The sequence below is a fragment of the Chiloscyllium plagiosum genome, unplaced genomic scaffold (assembly GCF_037043375.1).
Source record: "Chiloscyllium plagiosum isolate Xiang-an unplaced genomic scaffold, Cpla_swu_hap1 HiC_scaffold_1, whole genome shotgun sequence".
Lineage (NCBI taxonomy): Eukaryota > Metazoa > Chordata > Chondrichthyes > Orectolobiformes > Hemiscylliidae > Chiloscyllium > Chiloscyllium plagiosum.
This window is the reverse complement of record NW_028270139.1, coordinates 92,787,718-92,812,413: the sequence shown is the minus strand read 5'-3', so window position 1 is coordinate 92,812,413 and position 24,696 is coordinate 92,787,718. Positions and strand designations below refer to the sequence as shown.

The 24,696-nt window shown below is 40.2% G+C and overlaps 1 protein-coding gene across 1 annotated transcript in view; it reads left to right on the top strand.

Moving 5' to 3' along the window:
• The window catches only part of LOC122549387 (vasculin-like), a 76,222-nt gene that overhangs the window by 26,237 nt on the left and 25,289 nt on the right, over positions 1-24,696 (top strand). Inside the window, exons 5-7 of the mRNA XM_043689126.2 lie at positions 1,093-1,313; positions 10,306-10,369; positions 20,838-21,022. Coding sequence (XP_043545061.1) covers positions 1,093-1,313; positions 10,306-10,369; positions 20,838-21,022 — 470 coding nt within the window. The remainder of the gene's footprint in view (positions 1-1,092; positions 1,314-10,305; positions 10,370-20,837; positions 21,023-24,696) is intronic.

Here is a 24,696-nt window from a genome sequence, read left to right as displayed (position 1 = left end):
CCAGTCCTCAACACATTACCCAAATCTCATGAACTTAATTCTTGTATACCATCTTTTGTATGATCAGGTATTGAACGATGATCTAAATATACTACATTGAATGGACCTCTTTTATTTATGTTACTAGTTATAAAACCGCAGTCAAAATTGGGAAGTTACGATTTGGCAACAATTTCATTTTGATAAAGCTATGTTGATCACAGCAATGACTCAACTGAAAAATTCATTGAAGCAATGTCAGGTTGCTTTTTCTACAATTTAACTTGTGATTCCTGGGCAAGGATAGTTTTTATGGTGTGGGCTTGGAACATTCTCATGATTTTAGAAGTTTTTGCACCAAGTCACATTTGCTAAATACCCCTGTGTTTGTTGACGTACATGGGCTCCCAGACAAACAATTCCTTGATTTTTAAAATCATTTCCCAAATCTACAGAGATCTAAGCTTCTAGAATTCTAGCCTTTTGATCACCTGAGGTTTTAATTGCACTGCAAGTGATTGAAAACTAATGGCACAACAATGTCCCACACTCTGGAGTTCTACTACAAAAATTCTCTGCATTTCTGACACTCATTCTCCTTCGCAACTACCCCTATTGACCAAACTTTTGGCTGTATCCCCTCAAATTTCCTTATTTATCTCTTTTTTGTGTGATAACTCTTCTTTGAAGCATCTTGAGATATTTTGGTATTGAAGTTGCATACAGAAAGATATGTTCTTGTGCTCATTAGCATGCAGGAACAGTGAGAAACTGTATCATATACCTGATTTTCTTGGTTATTCAAATCTTTTGGCAGACTAGGTTTGATGATGTCTGCTACTTTAAGCTTTTTCCGGTCACTTTGTTGAAACACCATTCGATCAGGTTACCTGTTGTTTAGTCTAGAATGTTAGGTTGGAATCATGCCACATGATCCTGTTTTTTGGTTTTAAATAAGGTGTCTTGAATTGATGTAAAAAAATTGGTTTCTTCTTTGAAAATATATTGACATCAAACTTTTCTACTGTGAGTTGCATTTTGGCTAGGATTATTATCAAACTCATGTCACTTTCTTGCCTTATTATTTGCAAATAAAATCCATTTGGTTTGCAGGAAACTTTGGAAGAAAAGAGAAAAATGGTTGGCGGTCACAAGGACGGGGCACAGAAACTGTAAATCCAAGAAGTGGCTACCATGGAGGGAATCCCCGTCCTCGAAGTGGTACTTTCCATGGAGGAAAAGCCCCAGCATTGCATGAGAATAACTTAACAGAAGATGAAAATGGGAAGAAGGAAGAAAAGAAGAAATCTAAGCAGTTTGAGGCTGAAGATTTTGTAGGTTGATTTTTTTTTTAACAAAAATCTCTGACAAATCATTGACTTTAACAGCCTTTTTGATTGTAAATTCATGAAATAATCTGACCTATTTGATGTTTGTGGTTGAGCATTAGGCCATCGCCATCTGATTTACCATATTAGATGTGTGTTTGGAAGCCATTTCATAAGATGAATGCATGATGCAAGAAATTTTATAATTTGAGTTTGTTGACTTTATTCATCCATTTCTAAAAATGTTTTTTGGATTATGCAGTGGGTTTTTCTTCCATTTGATGAGCAATCTGCCATCATGAAAAGTTGACTCTTTTTTTTTAAAATTGTGTTCCTGGCACTACTGCTAGTCTAAATAATTGCACACGCTGATCTGTAGTTTCTCTCTGTGCCTGGCAGAGAGATGTACTCAAAAATACTCTCCAGCATCTGCAGTCCTCACTTTCTCCCAGGTACACAAAAATACTCAACTTCTCTCAGCAATTAAAATCAAATATATTTTGGGGGTGCATCTGAAAAACAAAATGTAATCTGATCAGCATTACAAAGGTTCATGAATGTTCAGAGTTGGAATTGAAGAATGCTTTTTAAAATCCTTCTAATAGCCAAACATTATTCTAAGTTGTTACATTAGTTCTTTTTACTGATATCGCCCCCACTGCTTCAGTGAGCAACTTGTTTACTTTTTATGAAATTGAATCTATGTTAAGTTTTATTTCTTGATAAGGTTCTATTGTTCTGGAGCTCTTTTCCCCAGTCTCTTGTCCCACTCCAAGTAAAGGCTTTGACTCCAGTTATCCTTTTATCGGATCAGTGTAAGAGTACATTCATCTATGATGAGATAGGGATTGTGAATATCTATATAGGATCAGCATGCTCAATTAAATATTATACAATCTAACAACATGAAGTAAATTTTGGCTAATGTAATGTGCATTGGGGATGTCGAGCAATTGGAATTAATAAACAAACCTAATGCTTACTGATTTGAAGCATCTTAAAATCATAAGAGATAGGAGCAGAATTAGGCCATTTGGCCCATTGAGTCTACTTCATTACTTTATCATGGCTGATATGTTTCTCAACCTCATTCTCCTGCTTTCTTCCTGAAACCCTCGATCCTTTTTACTAATCAAGAACGTATCTATGTCTGTCATAAAAATAACTTGCCCTCTGTGGCATGGTTCCACAGGTTAATCACACTCTGGCTGAAGAAATTTCTCCTCATGTCAGTTCTAAAGGATTGTCCTTTCACTAAGGCTGTGCCCTTGGGTCCTAGTCTCTCCTACTAGTGGAACCATCTTCTTCATGCCCTCCGTGCCTCTCAGTATTCTGTAAGTTTAATCAGATCTCTCCCTCATCCTTCTGGACTCCAGTGAGTACAGACCCAGTGTCCTTTTATGACAAGCTCTTCAACCCTGGGGTCATTCTTGTAAAATATTGTCAGTTTATACTAATACTTAATGATATGATGATGAGAACTTTTTAAGAAGCATGTTGCACCCTCTGATAAGAGATTAAATGATATTTTATAGCTGTAAAAGTACATCCATCTTTCAACATTCTTGTGTTATGTTTAAGAACAGGAAGGTTGTCTTGAAGTTAACTCTGGAAGTAGGCAAAGTATGGAGGACACTCGTGAAGTCCACATTGATGCCCTGGGGTTGAAGTGATCCGAGGCGGAAGATGAGTTCTTGCTCCAGGCGTTGGGTGGTGAGGGAGCGGCAGTGGAGGAGGCCCGGGATCTGCATGTCCTCGGCAGAGTGGGAGGGGGAGTTGAAATGTTCGGCTACTGAGTGGTGGGGTTGATCGGTGCGGGTGTCCTGGAGATGTTCCCTCAAGGGCTGTGACGAAGGGTTTCTGCCCGAAATGTTGATCTTTCCTGCTCCTCGACTGCTGCCTGATCTGCTGTGCTTTTCCAGCACCACTCTAATCTAGGTGAGCTGCTGCAGTGCGTACATCACTTAGGAATTGCACTATCCATGATATGTTGATCGTGGAAGATTTAATGCTGAGGCCGATAGATAAAGTAGCAATCACGTGGGGTACTTTTCATGGATTGTGTAGAGCATGAATGTTGTTGCAGCTAGTGTGTATTCAGGCAAGTGAATAGTATTTTATCATATTCTTGACTTGTGCATATGTTTATTGGCAAGCTTTTGGGGAATCATGGATGAATTGCTTAGTGAACACACAATTCTGACTTGATGCAGCAGGTAAGATATTTTGTCGATGATCCAGAAGTATTTCTGATAACTGACCACAAGTCTCTGATCTGAGCGATCATGGTGTCATTGAATGCCAAGTGGATGTGATTAGCCTGTCATTGAGAAAAGGTTATCACTTGGTAAGTGTTAAGTTTGTTTTGTTACTTAGTGTCTATATAGATCTTAGGAAAGCATTTCACCAAAGTACTGGATAAAAGGCTGGTTAATGGGCCCTCATGAGTAAGCAGGGTCTGTGTCAAATTGGATTAAAAGGAATTTCCTACAGAACTGAAAACAGCAGGTTTTTCTAAATATTTGATTTTAAGACTGGAGGATTGTAGATAGTGATGTTTCCTAAGCATCAGTAGCAGGACCATTGCTTTTCTTGCCACATATAAATAACTTTGATCGTAGAGGGGAAAATATAAAATTTCCATGTCTAACTTCGAGGATGGTACTTATTAACTACAATGGGATGCAGGCTTGCAGATTAGGCAGAAAAGTCACAGATGGAGTTTAATAAAGAGAAGTGTGATGCGAGGACCCAGTCAGATTTAATTGCATGGCACTGAAGAGCATCTGCACCAGCACAAAGACCTAGGATTGCATGTACATTGATCTCCAAAGGGGAGCTACACTTTACGGAAGATGTGAAGATCCATGAGAGTGTGCAGAGGAAAATTACCAGAATAATTTTACTTATGTGCTGTTAGATTGGAGAAGCTGGGGGTTGTTTTACTTGGAGAAAAGACTGAACGGAGATTTATTGAACTGTATACAGTTTTGATAAGTTGGAACAGTGCAGATGAGGAAAATCTGTTTCTTTTCTCACAAAAAACCTGGGACTGACTAACCATGAGAGTGGTGGAAGTAGAGATACTTAATGACTTCAAGCAGAAAGGAGTGAACTTGCAATGCTATGGGATCCAATGGGAAATGGGATTGATTAGGTTCGTCTGGAGAACTAATTCAAACTCAGTTGGCCAAGTGGCTGCATTCAGTCTGGCTCTGGCCTGGTTTTGTCCAGGTCTTGTTGCATGCAGGCATGGATTGCTTCTTTCTGAAATTTTGAATTAAACTGCACGTTGCAATAATCAGTGAACTTCTAATATTTTGGATAAAGGCAAGTTCATCAATGAAGTGGCTGAAGAAAGTTTGGGATTGCATTGCTTCTTTGAGAAACAGCTGCAGTGACATCCTGGAGCTGAAAAGATCATAGATCTCTAGCAATCACAGCCATCATCTCGTACCAATTATGACTCCAACCAATGGACAATTTTCCCTTTGTCTCCACTGACTTCTCTTTTTTGCTTTGGCTCCTTGATGCTACATTTGGTGGAATACAGCCTTGGTGTTAATTATTGCAAATAACTGTTGGCACTCAACAATTACATTGTTGCCAACAGTTGGTTTAGACTTATCTCTTTTTTTTTTGGTTGATCAAAAAAACCTTAACAGTTTTCAACCTAGCTAATGCTCATGCTGCTCGGGATGAAGGTCATTCTGGAGCACAGGTCTTCAGCAGTATAGACTCATTAGCAGAATGACCTAATCCAGTCCACTTTCACATGGTCTTCACTGTGTCCAGTGCAACTAAATGCCATGTGCATTGACTGAAGTCGAGTATCTATGATGGTGGTATGAGAAAATTCAGCAAGAATTTGCCGTTTATCTTCTAGAAGAAGGCTATTGTAAATGCTTCATCATTACCTTTTCCAATCATTGTTGGAATCTGCCATTATTCAAAGTGGAGGCTTTCAATTTAGTGGGAAAACAGTGAAGATGGGCCTTGGTCTTTGCAGGCTGAATGGAAGTTACTCCAAGTTACGCTGTCATTGCCACACACATCCATAATGGGTAGTTTGAAGGTCAATGAATGTTGGTTATATTCTGTTGTTTTGACATGGAATACAAGAGGCAAGTTTGTAATCATTACTCACACACTGTTTATATCCGTTCAATATCAGTTGTGATTCTGTTTGCTCTTTGCTCTCTCTTTGTCGCCTGAAACCATACGTTTAAATTCTCCTTCATAGCTGCCTCCTTATTCCGGCTTTGTTTTGATGTAGCTTATTCTTTACCACTTCACTGTCTTGAAAATGTTTCCAATTGACCTTAGACCCTGGATAACTGACCACTTTACTCTCCTCTGTGCTACCATACATGGATATACACCTCCTAAGATGCTGAAATCAATGTTTTGTTGTTCGTTTCAATTATGCTTGCTTCAGTGTCTAACTTTGTTCCCTAATTCCATAACCACCACCTCCAATCTACAACTCACAAGAATTTTGCATTCTTAGAACTCTAGTCTCTTGTACATCTTAGTACTTTCAGGCCACTATATCTTCAGCTGTGGCTGTTTTAAAAACTCTGGAAAGTTCTTTGTAAATTTCCTGAATATCTTTATAAAGTTGATACCTCCATACTCATCTTCCTGTCTGATTTTATGCTCTTGTTTAAAATTTGAGGGGCAGCTGATGTAAGAAAGAAACAAATACAAATGAAATCTTTTTCTTATGTGCAACCTTCTCCTTAATCATAGGCTTAAAGCTACGTGCAGTGTTGCACTTCATTTCACCGGCATGGATGTATTCATCTTGATGCTCTTTGGTGGAACATTAAGTGGAGGCATTATTCAAGCCTTAGAGTGTGATATTTCCAAATAGTTGGAAACTTGAGAGCTGTGATAATCGATGCTTTATTGCATCTAAAGCAGTTGTTCAAAACTAACACCATAACTTTGGAAGGATGTAGAATAGTTCTGTCTAACGCAATATTTCATAAACCACTCTGCAAGTCTAAGCAGCTACTTTTAAATTGTGTCTATTTAGTAATTTCTTCCTCCTTTGTCTGGTGCTCTGAGAGGTTCTCCTACTTTCTGATCTAACTGTATCTAATATTTTAAACTATGAAACCAGTTACTGTTATTGAGGAACTTGATGAACCTGGTTGATCCTCTTCCCGCCAGCATTAGATAAATGCACTTATGGTGAAAGTACAAGATGTTACGTTGTGTGGTTAAATGGTGAAGAGGGATCAATTATTCATTTGAGGAAAGTTAGTTTTGTCCAGTTGTTTCGTATTTGGGGCCGAATTCTCCTTTTCTTGAGTGAATTGATTTCTTTGGCTATCAAATAGAAACATGAGCTGTGTCAATTATGACTCCATGTATGTTAACTAAAAAGAACAGGACATCTTGGTGTAAACAACCGTGAGATTGATGCAATTGGTGATTGATGTGTAAACCAGTAAAACTGAAGGTGTGAATAGTGATTAGCTGAATAGTGATTGATTGTGTAGTCAGAAGTAGTCTTTCAGACGGTTTGTTTGTTTTTGTCAACTTGTATCGGAGAAGATGAAAGAAATGCAAATGTGGATAGATGTGAGATTTACCATATGCAGTTAACGTGAAATTGAGGCATTTTAATGTACTGACCCCTGAATCATTACATCATTCAAGTTGATTGGGTGAAAGACAGACTTGCACTCATGGGCGAAAGTGAGTAATGCAGATGCTGGAGATCAGAGTCAAGGTTCGAGTTGTCAGCAGGTCAGGCAGTATCTGAGGAGCAGAAAAAAAACATTTCGGGCAGGAGCCCTTCATCAGAAATTCCTGATGGCTCCTGCCCGAAACATCGTTTTTTTTTCCTGCTCCTCGGATGCTGCCTGACTTGTGCTTTTCCAGCAGCACTCTGATCTTGCACTCCTATAGTTCCTTTCCTGCTTTTGGGATGTCTCAAAGTTGAAGAAATTTTTAAAAAATGTAATTTAGTCAAGGTAAACTGATTGCAAGGGACAAAGGAAAGAATATCTGAGGCTTTCCCCCCCCAATTTTTTAAACTACAATGTAGTCTGTCTTTGAAGACCTATTTACCATGTTTTTTTTCCAGCCAAAGTGCTGAAATACCTAACTGCAGCACAATATTCTCAGGGCCTTGAGAATCAAGTGCCTGTTTGCTTTCTTTATCTTGATGACTTTTTAATTATGAGCATACCAACATTTTCTACAGAAAAGCAAAGGCCACATTTCGGAGGGTATATTTTGTTATGACACTGGGTAAACCCTCCTGCTTAATTTAAAACCAGCAACACTGAAAAGATTGATCTTGTGCAGTAATCTGTTTTAAAAACAAATCAAAGTGGCCCAGAACTATATAAAGTAAAAATTAACAACTTTATTGCTTAAAATATAATAGAATAATTAACTAATCACTATTTACAGTTTCTTCCTCTGACTTATCTTTTACCTTCCCTTCCTTAATACTAGTCTGATAAAACTCCCAATTAAGATTTACAAAGCAACACTTCTTACCTCAAAGCCAGGCAACTTTCGTGCTTCTATTCAGATCTTCCTGAGTAGTCTTTTCTTCTTAGGAATTTGTGTCACAGGTAACATTTTAAGAGAGCTATTTTCAGGCAGTCTGATTACACGTTGGGCTTCTCAGTTCTCCTTTTGACTGTTCAATTTTCCCTGGTCTTGCCATCTGATGCTTTGGGAGTATGTCATTGGCTTTTAAGATTGTCATTATACTCTAGTCAAACTGGATATTTTTCGGGGTAGAATTTAAACTGATTTTTGAATTTGTTTTTGTCTCCAGGCAACAAACTAATGGAGTTATTTGACCAAGTGTTACATTGTTGCCTTATTGAGAACACTTGGTGCTGTGTCTGGTAGTTCAGTTCTTTTTAACTCTCAATGTATACCCTCCTCTTCATAACAATATTGTCCTTTAACTTTTTTAAGGAATTTTAGGGTCTGTATTTAGAGTCATAGAGATGTACAGCACGGAAACAGACCCTTTGTGAGAAACAGTGATGGCAAATATATCAGACGACTACCCCATTTCCCAACCACCCCTTGCTTTGCATGCTGGAGAAATGCCATAGATACCAAGAAATTCAGGGTCTAGATTTCTACTTCATGTCTTGCATACCATCTTGCTTATTTATTGTCCATTGAAAAAAATTATTTTCAGATACGAGTGAAAAGCAGTCTTGTCCTAGATTATGATCTATGTGACATGAATGTTTTACAGTAAAGGAACAATCTAACGTTGAGTAACCACAGTTGATCGGATATGGTTATGCATCTTGCTAACTACACTCGCTCCATGAACATCACACTTGCTGCCAAATTAAGCTGATGTGTGCTCTGACTTTGAACAATGCCTAAGGAGATCTGCTGGTATTTTAAAATTTCTGCATAAAATGTCAGCTTTTTCACTGAAACTAGTGATGAAGTGCAACTGGGTGATTTCTGTATTTAAATATTTTATTAAAGGTCCATCTATTGATATTTGATCTATTCGGCTTCATAAAGTTTTTAAATGATTGCTACACTTAGTTGGGTTTTTTAGTTCGACTTGCTTAGATTATGATATCAGATTTTTAAAAATAAATAGTTTGTCCAATCACACTCATCATTGAAAGAGGTGGTCACATCATTGACACACTCACCTTGGATATTCCATGTAAATTGTATGCAACTCGTTCTGTTAATAAAACATGCAAGTTTCTAGAAATCTGTTGTAATGCTGTTGTAAGTTCATGATTTGAAAGCTTTGTGATGAGAATAAATTTGGATTTGTAACTCTCTTCCTGAGGACAAATGACCAGTCATGTTGCAAAGTTAACTCTAACATTCGTTTAGCAGTGTCATTATGTCAGGTACTTTATTCTAGGCAGAAGCTAAAAGTGACTTCAAGTGGCTTGAAATGCACAATGTTGATAGAAACTCGTGAGCCTGTCAGGCAGTGATGGATTAGATTCCCTACAGTGTGGAAATGGGCCCTTCGACCCAACAAGCCTACACCGACCGTCCGAAGAATGATCTATCCAGACCCAATCCTCTACCTTCCCCTATATTTACCCCTGACTAATGCATCTAACACTATGGGCAATTTAGCATGGTCAATTCACCTGACCTGCATATCTTTGGATTATGGGAGGAAACCAAAGCACCAAGAGGAAATCCACGCAGACACTGGGAGAATATGCAAACTCCACACGGGCAGTCGCCCAAGGTGGGAATCAAATCAGTGTATCTGGCGATATGAGGCAGCAGTGCTAACTGCTGTGCCACCCGGAGATGTGAAATGTATCAGATGTGAAATTACTGTGGACGAAGAAAATAAAACGAGAGGTTATGTTTGTCTGTCTGTCTGAGTTTTACCCAATGCAAAATCAGAAGTTGCTGAAAAAGCCCAGCGAGTCTTTGAAAAGAAGTGAGTTAACGTTCTGTGTTCTGTAACCGTTCCTCAGAATTGTCCTGAGGAAGGGTCACCAGGCCCTGAACACTTTACTGATTTCTCTTCACAGACCTGCTGAGTTTTTCCAGCAACCTCTGTTTTTTGTTCCTGATTTACAGCATCTGCAGTTTTTTCATTTTTTTTTTGTTTTACCCAATATTTGCATTGGATGCTTAAGAGATTTTTGCCTTTTTTGAATTTAGATTCTGTGTGAAGACAAGGAATTTTCTTTATTGAGATTATCTGCTTTTATCCTTGTCTCCCATTGTCTACACAGAAACACTTCCACTTGATTCGCAGATTCCTACAAGCACTCCAAGCACCCACACATACTATGCCCAATTTTCTTAAACTAACAGAATAGGAGCATTATTAATGATATAAGGGAAAAAGTTCTATCATTCAGTCTTGTCAGTCCCAGAACATTGAATTGATTTGTGAGACCCAGTTTGTTATATGTTTCTCTGAGGTTGAATTTTTAATGTTGTTAGCAAGCATGTTTCTAAACCGTATAATTCCTGCTTTTGTTTTTCCTTCCAGCCATCGCTTAATCCTGAGTCTAAAAAAGAATTTGGCAAGAACAAATCCATTGCAGGTGTATGGGGTGAGTTACTGACCAATTCTTATCATTTGCAATTTTTAACCAGTACAAAAAAAGAATTTAACTATAAATCTACATGTAATAATAGTTTAGTTGAAGAATTTCCAAGTCTCTTTAGGCTACATAATTCCAAACTAAAGTAGCTAGGGCACCAGGGAGAAGTTTGAATACATTAGCTTTAGCTTTAATGTATTTCAAGTTAATGACATTGATCATTCCCTTCCCATTCTCCCCCCACCCTCACCAATAATAGCACTAATAACAGATCAACAAAATTGCAGAACAAACAGTGGACAGTGAAATACAATGTGGCAACTGGCTCAATTGGTACTGTCTGAGTCAGAAAGTTGTGTGTTTTGAAAGATCAATCTGGGTTTGATTTCCATAATGTAGACTATTATGTTGCTGCAGTATCGAGGGAATGCTGTGTGTCAAACATAGTGATAACTTGAGTTCCTGCGTGCTCTGTTTGGGTGTAGAAGATTTCATACTATTATTCATCTCTCGATCTATTAATACAAAAGCCGATCATATGGTCATTACCGCACAGCTGAGAGTTTACTGCTATATTTAGGCATTATAACACTGACTACGATTTGAAAATTTATTTAATTAGATGTTAAGCTTGGGCACCTGGTAGTTGCGCGAGATAAATTTTAAAAATATAAGCCTGAGTTGTCAGAGCTTGATGAGCTTTAATATTTTTTAGAGTTGCTGGTGCCTTGTCGAAAGATGTTGAGCCCTACTTAACCTTGCGTTGCTTCACAAGAAGTGAATAGATGTATTACATTCAACAAAGTGACAACTACAGAATCTGTTAACTGGATAAGTAAAATAAATTGCTAAATACACAATACAGACCTAATAATGAGATTTCTTTCTTCTCAATTTGTGTTCAACCATATTGAAGTACGATGTTACTTCAGTTAGTTGTTTCTTTCTTAATTCCAATCTCTGATCAATTCATGTCTCTGATAAACAGGATATGAATTTTTTTGTAAAAAAATGCTTCTCTCTAACCAGAGAGAAGGCATTGGTGGAGGATGATCTCGGGGAAGGCAATGTAGAGTTTAAGCCAAGTTGCCATTGAAAAGTAAGAGGTGTTGTGTATCTTAAAATATTAAGGTCGATAAGTCCCAGATCCTGGTGAGATCTATCCCAGAATATTGAGAAGGGCAAGAGAACATAATTACTGGAGCATCTTTGTGTCCGCATAGGCCACAGGTGAGGTCTTTGAGGACGAGAGAATAACCAATGTTGTCCCACTGCTTAAGAAGGGTAGCAGGGATAATCTGGGCAATTACAAGCCTGTGAGTCTCACGTCGGTGGTAGGGAGATTATTGGAAAAGATTGAGATAAGATCTATACACATTTAAAAGCAAATGGACTGAGTAACAATAAAATGGTTTGTGTGGGAGAAGATGTGCCTCACTAACTTGATCGGGTGTTTTGAGTAGGTGATTAAGATGATTGAGGGATATTGTCTACATGGACTTCAGTAAAGCCTTGACAAGGTCCCTTATGGAAGACTGGTACAGAAGGTGAAGTCACATGGTATAAGTGGTGAGCTGGCAGGATGTATACAGAACTGGCTGCATCATCAGAGACCGAGCGAGTGGCAGAATGATACTTTTTTGGATTGGAGGGCTATGACTAGTGGCGTTCCAAAGGGATCAGTGCTGGGATCTCTGCTGTTCGTGATTACGTAAATGAGTAATTAGTAAGTTTGTGAACAATACAAAGATTGGTGGAATTGGTGGATAGTGTGCAGGATTGTCAGCGAATTAATTGGAAGTATGGGCAGAAAAATGGCAGATGGAGTTTAATCCGGATAAATGTGAGTTGATGCATTTTGGAAGGCCAAGTATAGGTGAAAAATATACAGTGAATGGCAGAACCTTAGGAGTATTGATATGCAGAGACATCTGGGTGTGCACAGGTTCATACATCACGGAAGATGGCAGTGCAGGTAGATAAGGTAATTTAAAAAAAAAAAGGGCCTATGGCACGCTCCCCTTCATTGGGAAGGGCACTGAGTATAAGATAGACAAGTTATGCTGCAGCTTTATACAACTTTAGTTAGACCACACACTTAAAATATTGCATAAAGTTCTAGGCTATATACTTAGTCCAAGCCCGATGGTCTGAGACTTTCCCATGAGAGGAAACATCCTCTCAGCACTTATCCTGTCAAGGCCTTTAAGAATCCTGTATGTTTCCACAAGATCACCTCTCCTCCTCCTAAACTCCAGTGAATGGAATCTCAATTTGTTCAACTGTTGCTCGTAAAATAATACCTCTCTACCAGGGATCATCTTCATGAACCTTCTCTGAACTGCCTCCAGTGGAATAATCTTCCCTTTAATAAGGTGACCAAAATTGCTCACAGTACTCTAAATGTGGTCTCGCCAGCCTTCTAAGTAGCAGTAAGATTTCCCTACTCGTATACTACAACCCCTTTGAGAAAAGGGCTGACATTCCAATCCCACAGACAATATTTGAGCTATTTCTTATTCCTGCAGTTAAAGCACACAAAGTTAATCTACTCTGATTACTAAGCACCGTTGTCTTGTTAAAATTCTGAACATTATATTTTTAGGACTAGGTTCCTGTATAGGTTATCCCCAGTGTCAGTAATTTCCCAGATATATAAATGGCATAATATCAGTAATTGGGGCAACAATTATAATCAGTGATCTTTCATAATTTTTCTTTTTGTCCACATCGCATTTAGTCATTTTTCAACAAAAATATTACATAACGTAAACTATTTTTTTCCCTGTTGAAGAATCATGGTTTTAAATCTCCTGTTTCCTGGTGTCACGACAGTGTAACTTCGATATGTTTCAAGTTTGTTTCATTTATGAAAGGCACAACAAGAGGGATTAAGGTGATGGAAATTACCTTTGTGACTAAGTTTATTTGATACAAGCCTAAGAATGCAAAAATAAGAATTTAGGAGCAAGTAGACAGTTCAGTCCCTTGAGCTTCCTTGATACAGTCATGGCCTCAACTTTGCTTTCTTGTGACCCCTCAATAACCTTCAACCCGATATGAAGTAAAAATCTATCAATCTCCTCACTGTCCCAACATCCACTCCCCTCTGGGGTAGTGAATTACACAGATTCACATCCCCTTTTAGAAGCAATTTCTCCTCATCTCAGTTTTAGAATGAGGGATGGCAAATTTAAAACAGTGATCTCTTGTACTATGTGCGCCACATGAGAAAATATTCTTTTTATGCCTACTTTATCAATCCAGTTAGATCTCATTCTTAACTCCAGAGCACAGACCTAAACTGTTCAATCCAAGGTTTTGAAGCTTGGAGTAAGTATATAGCCTAAATCTGAAAACTTTGTGCCATTCAGGTCAAAGGGATTGTAGGGCAACTTAAAGATCTGCTGCATTATAAGGGAGAAAGTGAGGTCTGCAGATGCTGGAGATCAGAGCTGAAAATGTGTTGCTGGAACAGCGCAGCAGGTCAGGCAGCATCCAGGGAACAAGAGAATTGACTTTTCGGGCATAAGCCCTTCTTCAGGAATTCCTGAAGAAGGGCTTATGCCCAAAACATCGATTCTCTTGTTCCCTGGATGCTGCCTGACCTGCTGCGCTGTTCCAGCAACACATTTTCAGCTCTGCATTTTAAGGGACCAGTTGAAGTAGAGTCACAAATGAAGAATAAGACCTTGAACGCTACAGCTACTTGACAATTGTTAATGTGTACTGATCGTAATGAAGTTAACCACATGGAATATGAGTTCTCTGATTGGGGCAGTTAGTCTGGTCTAATCGGAACCCTGGCTGACAGATTAAAACAGTGGTGTCAGACTTTCCATTCATTCGAAGAGCTGGCTCTCAAGCAGCTGAATTAGTGTCAAGGACACTCCACGTGTAAATAAAGAGTGACTTGGTGACAGGATACCAGCCTCTGGAGTTATTTCAGTGGCGACAAGAGGAAAGGGTTGCTTCCGAAGAAATTCACTTGCAGCAGTCCTCTTTGATTTGTGATAAATGTTTCTGGCATCATGCCATTATCTCATAAGCTTGACTTGTTTGATCCTGCTTGAAAGATTGTGTGCCCAGTATGTGAGAGGAATGCTTTAGTTTTTCTGGGCAAATAAGGTTGGGGCAGCTGAAAGAATAAGTACTTCGCCTGACTACTTGTAGACCCACATTTCTTTTTGGTTATTGGAATCCTAACTTTTCCTGAGGTACCAGATGATAAAAACCTTACAAGAGTTGACAGATTTAGAAAAGGAGTATTATAAGCCCAGTCCACCACTAATTCTGAGGCATGTTGATCATGAAGCAATTCCACGATTCTGCGAGGTCTGCCTGATGCCATTTGCCTCACAGGCAAAAGTAGAGGCAGAAGGTTGGAAAGCAAAAGAATCCTCAAACCAGTCCTGTTTGCAAAATGGGCAAAATGGGCAACACTAATTATGAAGCCTGGTGTGTTCTTTTGCTAATGGGGATTTTAAACAAATGCTAAACAGCTTTTCACAATTGGAAAAATATCCAATCCATCAGAGGATTTGTATACCTACCTGGTGGGAGGGACTATCTGTTCTGAAGCTGGACATGAGCCATGTGTACTTGCAATTGTGATTGGAAGAGATTCCCAGAAGTATGCTGGTATTAATACCCATAAAAGTTTTTCTTGTAATAATTGGGGTATAGTTGGCCTATACAATATTTCAGCGGACGATGGAGAACATTTTACAAGGTCTACCCCAGATCACCATTTATTGAGATGACGTGCGAATAATGGAAGATCAATAAGGAGTGCTGGTGGAACTTGGACAAAATCCTAAGACATTTCTCTCAGGCAGGCATACACTTAGAAGGGCACCCCAATCCTAATCACACTACAGAGTCGACAAGACTGCATTACACCTGTTAAGTGAGTGATCAAAGGTGCCCAAGCTCCCACATCTGTACTGTTGAATTTTTTAAAAAGTCAGCCTTTGAATTGGTCATGTAACTAAGCCCTAGCTTTCACAGAAGTGGAGAAATCGCTTCTAATATGTTGGCACACTGATCCCAAATGAGATCTGGTATTGACATGCAGTGCCTCCCCACACTGCATCGGGGTCATATTAGCTTGTAGGTGGCCCAGTGGAGAGGAACGTCCAACAGTGCATGCATCCAGGACTTTGGCTAATGCAGAGCATAAGTATACCCAGGTAGATCATATTTGTAGTTGGGAAATTCTACCAGTATCGTTATGAATGTAAATATTTAATAAGAACAGACCACAAACCTGTGCTAGCTTTACCTCCAAGGAAAAGGTTGTGCTGCCCACAGCTTCAGGTTGAATTCAGCGGTGGGCTTTAATACTGAGTGCGCATAATTACAAGTTGGCACACTGTCCAGGAGGCTCAATAGTAAACACTGATGCAATCAGCCACCTCCCACTGGCAGATACGCCACTGGTGGTAACTGCCACTGGAAGAGTCAGTAATGGTTTTAAATTTTCTGGATACACTTCCAGTCACAGCTGACAATATCAGACTATGGACACAAAGATCAGATCCTGGAAAAACAAACGGTTGGTGGCATTGGGGTAAGCAAAAAGGCCATAACCAGTATTGAAATCTTTTATTGGATCAGGACAGACCAGATTACAGTAGAGGATGGCATATTGTTATTGTCCTGAGCAAAGGTTGGTGCTAGATATTGGCTTTGAACAGGTGCAGGGTCATCCCAGGGGTGTCCAAAGTGAAGATGATGATGAACAGTTTTCTGGTGGCCAGGATTGGATGCAGGCATAGCCATGTTGGTGGGACAGTGCCCAGAATGCCAATAAGGACAAAAGTTACTACCAACAACTACCCCACATTTTTGGGAATGGCTTGTAAACCCTGGATTCAGTTGCATGGTTATTATGCAGGTCCTTTCGTGGGCTCCATGGTCTTAGTCATTGTGGGTGCCCACTCAAAGTAGCTGGATGTGCATAGTTCATTTGTCAAACACAGGGCTACGATAGAAAAACTGTGCATATCTCCAATACCACGGACTCCTGGAAGTGTTGGTCACCGGTAATGGGCCATCATTTGCTAGCAGGAAATTTTGAATATTTCCTAAAGTTGAATGGTATTCATCAAAAAAAGGACAGCTCCATAACACCCACCATCCAATAGTGTGGCAGAAAGAACAGTAGGCTGAAAGAAACAGCCTACAGCTTCACTTGATACTAAACTGCTCCAGTTCCTATTGAGTATCAGACCATTCCTCATGTAAGTACAGGGATAGCTCCAGCAGAGTTGCTGAGGGGGAGAAGACTCCACACCAGGCCACAAGATTTGGTGTAGGAATCACCAGGAATAGGTAAGAGGCATAGTTGACATGAGATAAAGTCCAGTGACATTTCAAAAGTGTGCCAGTCCTAAACAAGCGCAGACCATATGCAAGCTGCAAACTCAGAGTGCGGTAACAAAACATGCCCGGCTCCTCAACAGCCTTTCTGACTATTCAGGAACCTGTGGGTTCTCCCTTTGTGTCAAGTGCTGCAGATACCTCGGAATCTGAGATTGACACAGCAGATGTTGCCACCTCGATGCCTTTACCACCTGAAGAAAAGGATGAATTTCTTTGGAGACACTCTGGGTGCAAGAAGTGCACGACTGTGTGTTAGATGCTGCCCATATCAGAAACAGAGTTGGAGGAAGCTGGCTAGTGCCAAAATGCCCAGGAGGAGCTTTTTAACATAGACCGGTTCTTTTATGTACTTGGACCCAGAGGAAGAGTGATGTAATAATTATAACGAGGTCAGCCTGGTGGACCTCAATGATTTGGGCTGTGTAAACTGCTCCAATCAGGGAGCCCTGGCTGGCAGATAAGAACCAGAGTGTCAGACATCCTATTCACCTGAGACCTGGCTCTAATGAAGCTGGATCAGTGTCCAAGATATGCCATGTGTAAATAAAAGGTGACTCGGTGATGGGATACCACTCTCTGGAGTTACTTTACTGTTCATAAGTGAAGCACAACAGCATGCATTTATATAGTGCTTCTAATGTAGAAAAAGATCCAAAATGTTGCAAGGGAGAATATATAAAGGTGAGCTGAATATGGTGATGTTAGGAATAATTGTCAGAATGTATTTTTGGGAGGATCTTTCAAGACAGATAGAAATAATGAGACAGATAAGGAAATCTGCAGGCTTGTGGAAGGATGGAGCCATGGTAGATTTAACTGAGGACGAGAATTTTAATTTTACAGTATTTCTGCTCTGAAAGTCAGTGCATAGCAGCAAACACCGTTGTCATGGTGTGTGCGCAACTTGAATACCGTGGCACTTTAGCTAAATTTTCATTCTTCACTTGTAAGCCTAAAGCGGTGAGCATCATCCTTCTGTTTTGACCAGAGAAGGAAAGGGCTTAAACCCACAGCTTTTTCTTTCCAATACCTGAAAATTTGTGTCGAGGTATAATTTCAACACCCCAGTGTTGATAATTGGGCATCTGGATACTTAATTTAAAATCATAAACTACTCCTGTAACAAAGACGTTTGTCCAATTTTTGTCCTAATGTTTTAATTTTCATGAAGTCTTTGACATTTTTGTTTGCTTTTGGCTATAATTTTCCTAAGCAATCTATTTTCAGAAATTATGCCTATGGACTGAGAGAGAACTTTTTTTTTCAGAAGGGTAGGATTGTTGAACCAGATTAAAATAATTGAAGCAAGTACTTAAGTTTAGCAAGAATTTATAGGGAAATTATACCTAAATATATTGAAGACAGAGGGCAGAATTGAATCCAACTGATGAGGGGTCTCCCTTGTCACGAAGGTGACACTGAGAGCACTGCATCATCTCTGTTGGGAAATGCCAACCATGAACTGGTCAGTGGATATTCACTTCCCCAGGATTTGTGACCCTGGGAGTGAACCCTGTCAGAGGCCAACAACTCTGCTTTGCCTGTTCATGTTACTGGGAATGGTTGCAAGAGGCTTCAGATCAATGAAACATGCAGGTGAGTGAAGGTGCATTGGAGTTTGAGGTGGAAGTGACTGACTGCGCATGAGGACAAGGACTGATGGTCTGCTGCACTCCCATCTGCCCAACCCCCTCCAATGCTGTGTCCCTTGATCAAACAGAGTACTAGTTTCATGATCACCATTGCTGAAACTATCATCAATTTGTTTTAACAACACAATCTGTTCATGTGTCCTATAGGGAAACCAATCTACTATGCTTGCCTAGTCTGGCCTACATGTGATTTTACACCGATTTTTAATGTGGCGAACTCTTAACTACCCTCTGAAGTGGCCAAGCAATAAGGCATGACCAACAGGTGCTGTCTTTGCCAATGCCACCCACATCCTATGAAATATTGAGCCTTTTTAGATCTCTACTAGTTGGAATTCACATCTTTTATTTTAATCATATCATATTGGTAGTTGTGCCTCATCTCTCTGCTTTGGAATTTTCTGAGTTTCTCTCTCTTTTGTCTCTACTTCCATAAGCTTATTTAAAACCTCCTTCTTTAGTAAGCTCATCTGTCCTGATGGCTCTACGTGCTTCTTTGTGCTTTACTTGATAATAGAACATAGAACAATACAGCCGAACATTTGTCCTAGCTTAAGCACCCATCCATGTACCTATCCAATTGCCGCTTAAAGGTCACCAAAGATTCTGACTCTACCATTCCCACAGGCAGCGCATTCCATGCCCCCACCACTCTCTGGTTAAAGAACCCACCCCTGACATCTCCCCTATACCTTCCACCCTTCACCTTAAATTTATGTCCCCTTGTAACACTCTGTTGTACCCGGGGAAAAAGTTTCTGATTGTCTACTCTATCTATTCCCCTGATCATCTTATACACCTCTATCAAGTCACCCCTCGTCCTTCGCCGTTCCAATGAGAAAAGGCCTAGCACGCTCAACCTATCCTCGTACGACCTATTCTCCATTCCAGGCAACATCCTGGTAAATCTTCTCTGCACCCTCTCCAAAGCTTCCACATCTTTCCTAAAGAGAGGCGACCAGAACTGCACACAGTACTCCAAATGTGGCCTAACCAAAGTCCTGTACAGCTGTAACATCACTTCACGACTCTCGAATTCAATCCCTCTGCTAATGGACGCTAATACACTATAGGCCTTCTTACAAGTTCTATCCACCTGAGTGGCAACTTTCAAAGATCTATGAACATAGACCCCAAGATCCCTCTGCTCCTCCACCTTAGTAAGAACCCTACCGTTAAGCCTATATTCTGCATTCTTATTTGTCCTTCCAAAATGGACAACCTCACACTTGGCAGGGTTGAACTCCATCTGCCACTCCTCAGCCCAGCTCTGCATCATATCTAAGTCCCTTTGCAGCTGACAACAGCCCTCCTCACTATCCACAACTCCACCAATCTTCTTATCGTCTGAAAATTTACTGACCCACCCTTCGACTCCCTCTTCCAAGTCATTAATAAAAATTACAAACAGCAGAGGACCCAGAACTGATCCCTGCGGAACTCCACTTGTAAGTGGGCTCCAGGCTGAATATTTACCATCTACCACCACTCTCTGCCTTCGACCGGTTAGCCAGTTTTCTATCCAACTGGCCAAATTTCCCTCTATCCCATGCCTCCTGACTTTCCGCATAAGCACACCATGGGGAACCTTATCAAATGTCTTACTAAAATCCATGTATACTACATCCACTGCTCTACCCTCATCCACATGCTTGGTCACCTCCTCAAAGAATTCAATCAGACTTGTAAGGCGAGACCTACCCTTCACAAATCCGTGCTGGCTGTCCCTAATCAAGCAGTGCCTTTCCAGATACTCATAAATCCTATCCCTCAGTACCCTTTCCATTACTTTGCCTACCACCGAAGTAAGACTAACTGGCCTGTAATTCCCGGGGTTATCCCTATTCCCTTTTTTGAACAGGGGCACAACATTTGCCACTCTCCAGTCCCCTGGTACTACCCCCATTGACAGTGAAGATGAAAAGATCATTGCCAACGGCTCTGCAATTTCCTCTCTTGCTTCCCACATAATCCTAGGATATATCCCGTCAGGTCCGGGGGACTTGTCTATCCTCAAATTATTCAAAATGTCCAACACATCTTCCTTCCTAACAAGTATCTCCTCTAGCTTACCAGTCCATAATGATCTAGTGAAATGCCTTGACATACGAATCCAAATGTATTGTGGGGGTCAGCAAGTAAAATGCAAATATAATGCTGCTTGTCAGCTCTGCATACCCATACAGGATATGAAATCTATCTTATCATTAAATGCTGATTTTATTTTTTTCTCTCTCTGAACTAGAACCGTTTGATTTTATGGTTGCTGTACTGTTACTCAGTGTAAAGTGGTTTCCATAAATTTAATTCCTTATTATCTCATACTATATCTTATCTGTCTCTTTTTCATTCAATCCTCATCATTTGAACCATCAGTAACAGCATTGATTGCTAACTTAATCTGCAAGTTTACGTGATTATTTTTCTCTGTCATGTAGAAAATCCTCCAAATCCAAAATCTAGAACATCCAAAATGCTGGTCATTAAAAAGGTCCTTAAAGAAGAACCAATACTACCAGGATATCCTCTGACAGGGGGATCTCATCCCCAGCCTGTGAAGAATGGGACAGGACCCAGTGTCTATAAGGGATTGATTCCTAAGGCTGCTGGACCCCCAGCAAAGGTACGTTGAGATCTCACCACACCAGTTAATAATGATCCTTGCTTAACATGTTTAATGGGGTGTTCCAATTTCCTTTTCTATTTTATTTGCGCAAATATCTAAAGTTAAAACCCAAGTTTAATCGAGACTATTTGGACAAACATTAAGTAGTTTGGATTAAAGTTGAAAAGTTAATTTTTCTAATGATCAGGAATGCGACTCTTAGCAAGTAAAATAATCAAGCATTTGATGATGTGTTGGTCTGTCCTTGTGTGTGTCTGCATCTGAAGCTTGGCATAATAATTCAGGACATCTTTTGGCAGTGCACAAGAACCTAAAAGGAAAGTGGGGGTGGTGAGACTGGTGTGTGCGTAAGAGTCAAAACACAGTGCACTAGCTTCATTTGGAATCTTATTGCTATTTGACAAATTGTGAGAAAAAGGCTTAGAACAGTTTTATGCCTGGTTGTGAAGTTTTGATGGAAAGCCAGTTGCCATGACTTGGAAGTGCCGGTGTTGGACTGGGGTGGACCAAGTTTTTAAAAAATCTCTCAATACCAGGTTATAGTCCAACAGTGCTTTCAAATAAACCTGCTGGATGTTCAAAGTTTGGGTGAAGATTTGTAGCTCGGGTGCTTGTTGTTGTGGTTCTGTTTGCCGAGCTGGAAATTTTTGTTGCAAACGTTTCGTCCCCTGTCTAGGTGACATCCTCAGTGCTTGGGAGCCTCCTGTGAAGCGCTTCTGTGGTGTTTCCTCCGGCATTTATAGTGGCCTGTCCCTGCTGCTTCCGGTTGTCAGTTTCAGCTGTCCGCTGTAGTGGTCGGTATATTGGGTCCAGGTCCATGTGTTTGTTGATGGAGTTTGTGTATGAGTGCCATGCTTCTAGGAATTCCCTGGCTGTTCTTTGTTTCGCTTGCCCTATAATGGTAGTGTTGTCCCAGTCGAATTTATGTTGCTTGTCATCTGCGTGTGTGGCTACTAAGGATAGCTGGTCGTGGCGTTTCATGGCGAGTTGATGTTCATGGATGCGGCTCGTTAGCTGTCTTCCTGGGTCAGATATGTTGATGACACCTTTGTAATCATTAAAAACACAGAAATAGAGAAAACACACCGGATCATCAACGCCACACTCTCAGGAATCCTATTCACGAGAGAAGAAGAAAAGGATAACCAACTCCCATTCCTAGACGTGATGGTACACAGAACACCGAACAGAGAATTCACCACAAAGGTATAGCCACACACACAGACCAAGTCCTGAACTATGAAAGCAACCACTCCAACACACACAAAAGAAGTTGCATCCAGACACTATTCAAAAGGACCACAACACACTGCAGCACACCAGAACTGCAAAAAGAGGAAGAGGAACACCTGTACAAGGTATTCGCCAAAAACGGATACCCGCGCAACTTCATCAACAGATGCCTAAGAGAAAGACAACGGAACGCGAACATGCCGCAACCCAAAGGACTAGCCACACTACCATACATCAGGAGCATTTCAGAACTGACAGCCAGACTACTGCGACCACTAGGACTTGTAACAGCACACACACCAACAGCCACGCTCAGACAACAACTCACCAGAACGAAGGACCCGATACGCAGAGGAGCAAAACTGATGTAGTGTACAAAATCCCATGCAAGGACTGTACAAAACACTATATAGGACAAACAGGAAGACAGCTAACGATCCGCATCCATGAACATCAACTAGCCACGAAACGCCACGACCAGCTATCCTTAGTAGCCACACACGCAGATGACCAGCAACATGAATTCAACTGGGACAACACTACCATTATAGGGCAAGCCAAACAAAGAACAGCCAGGGAATTCCTAGAAGCATGGCACTCATCCACAAACTCCATCAACAAACACATCGACCTGGACCCAATATACCAACCACTACAGCGGACAGCTGAAACTGACAACCGGAAGCGGCAGGGACAGGCCACTATAAATGCCAGAGGAAACACCACAGAAGCGCTTCACAGGAGGCTCCCAAGCACTGAGGATGTCACCTAGACAGGGGACGAAACGTTTGCAACAAAAATTTCCAGCTCGGCAAACAGAACCACAACAAACCTGCTGGACTATAACCTGGTGTTGTGATTTTTTTTTAATATGAAGCAGAAAAAACGAATTTTTAGGTCAGAAATTTCCATTTAACCTTTTAAGTCTGACTTGACAATACATCAAATTAGTTGAGACATTTTAAAATTTTTAAAACCGAGATCACCCAGTTAAGCCAAACAGAAACGTCTTTGAAAATGGAGTAAAGCATGACAAAAAACTTGTTTTGCATTCTGCTGAAACCTAGTCTTATAAAAGTCAATATTTTTGACTTGGTTACATGACAAATTTTAGGAGATCGGCAGTAGAAAACGTAAATAAGGTCATGATTGGAATTGATTCAGGCCAAATTAAAACTAATTCTAGTGTCAGTAGAGACCAATGTTCTTGAATAGGGCTTTTCAGGGTACTGACAACATTCAAAACCTACAATAAGAAATAGGAACAGGAGTAGGTTGTTTGGTCCCTCTAGCCTATTCCACTACTCAATAATAGGAGCATGACTGATCTGACATTCCTCACGTCTACTTTGCTGCCCTTTCCCTGTAAACCTTGATTTCCCTTCTGGTTTAAGAATCTATCCATCTCAACCAAGTAATTAATTAATGGGGAAGATTCAGTAAATTTTACACCAAAGCTTGTTTTTTGTTTAATATTGCTTGAACTTCTGATAGTAACTGATGTTTTCACATTTCCACATGGCCCTAGAGCCAAGGGTAAAATAAATTATTCATATATTGCAATGATGTAGAGAGGCTAAAGGAGCTGAGGTTGCTGTCATTCGTATCACAACATAGTACTGAAGAAGGAAGCCATTCAGTCCATCAGAATATGTGCCAACTAATTAAAGGGGCAATCTAGTTAGTCCATTTCACCCGTAACCCTGCAATCTTGTTTCCTTCCAGTAGTCATCTAAGTATCTTTCTGAAGATTCCTTTTGAATCTGTGACTATCACCCAATTAGGCAGTGTTCAAAATCCTAACTTGTCATTGCCTGAAAACTTTTTTCTCATGGCCGGCTCTGGCTTTTAGCCACTCATCTTAAATTGGTACCACTGGTTATTGACCTTTCAATGACTCAACAGTTTCTCTTCACTTACTATATTTAAAGCCTTCATGGCTTTAGACTCTTCAATTAAATCTCCTGCAAGTCTTCTCTCCTCTTAAAGGGAACAACCCTAAGTTCTACAGTCTTCCTAAAACTCTTATCCTGATCTTTATATGAAGATTGTATCTCTCTTCCTGAATTTTTGATTGTGGGCTGAAATGACTTTTTACAAAGTTATTTTTACCGAGTGTTAAAGGATTATTACACTGGTTAAAAGCAAGCAATGTGAACTTGTGTGAGTATTGTTTACCCAGTTGCTTGTTGATAGAATAGTGCAAGCAGAGTTTGCAGTCAAGCTGGAGCCAGATGGTGTGTACAAATGGGGCTTTGGCTGGCAACAAGTAGCTGATTCATTTGTGGATGAATGATCACTTATCAATATCAACATCTCTTCAGTTGGCTGCCAGACACCGAAACAGTTTATAGATGTAAATGTTTGGGAGAAGCAATCAAATCTCTGCAAAGAGAGCAGTTCTCCATTTTTTTTTTTCCCTGCAATTACAGTCATAG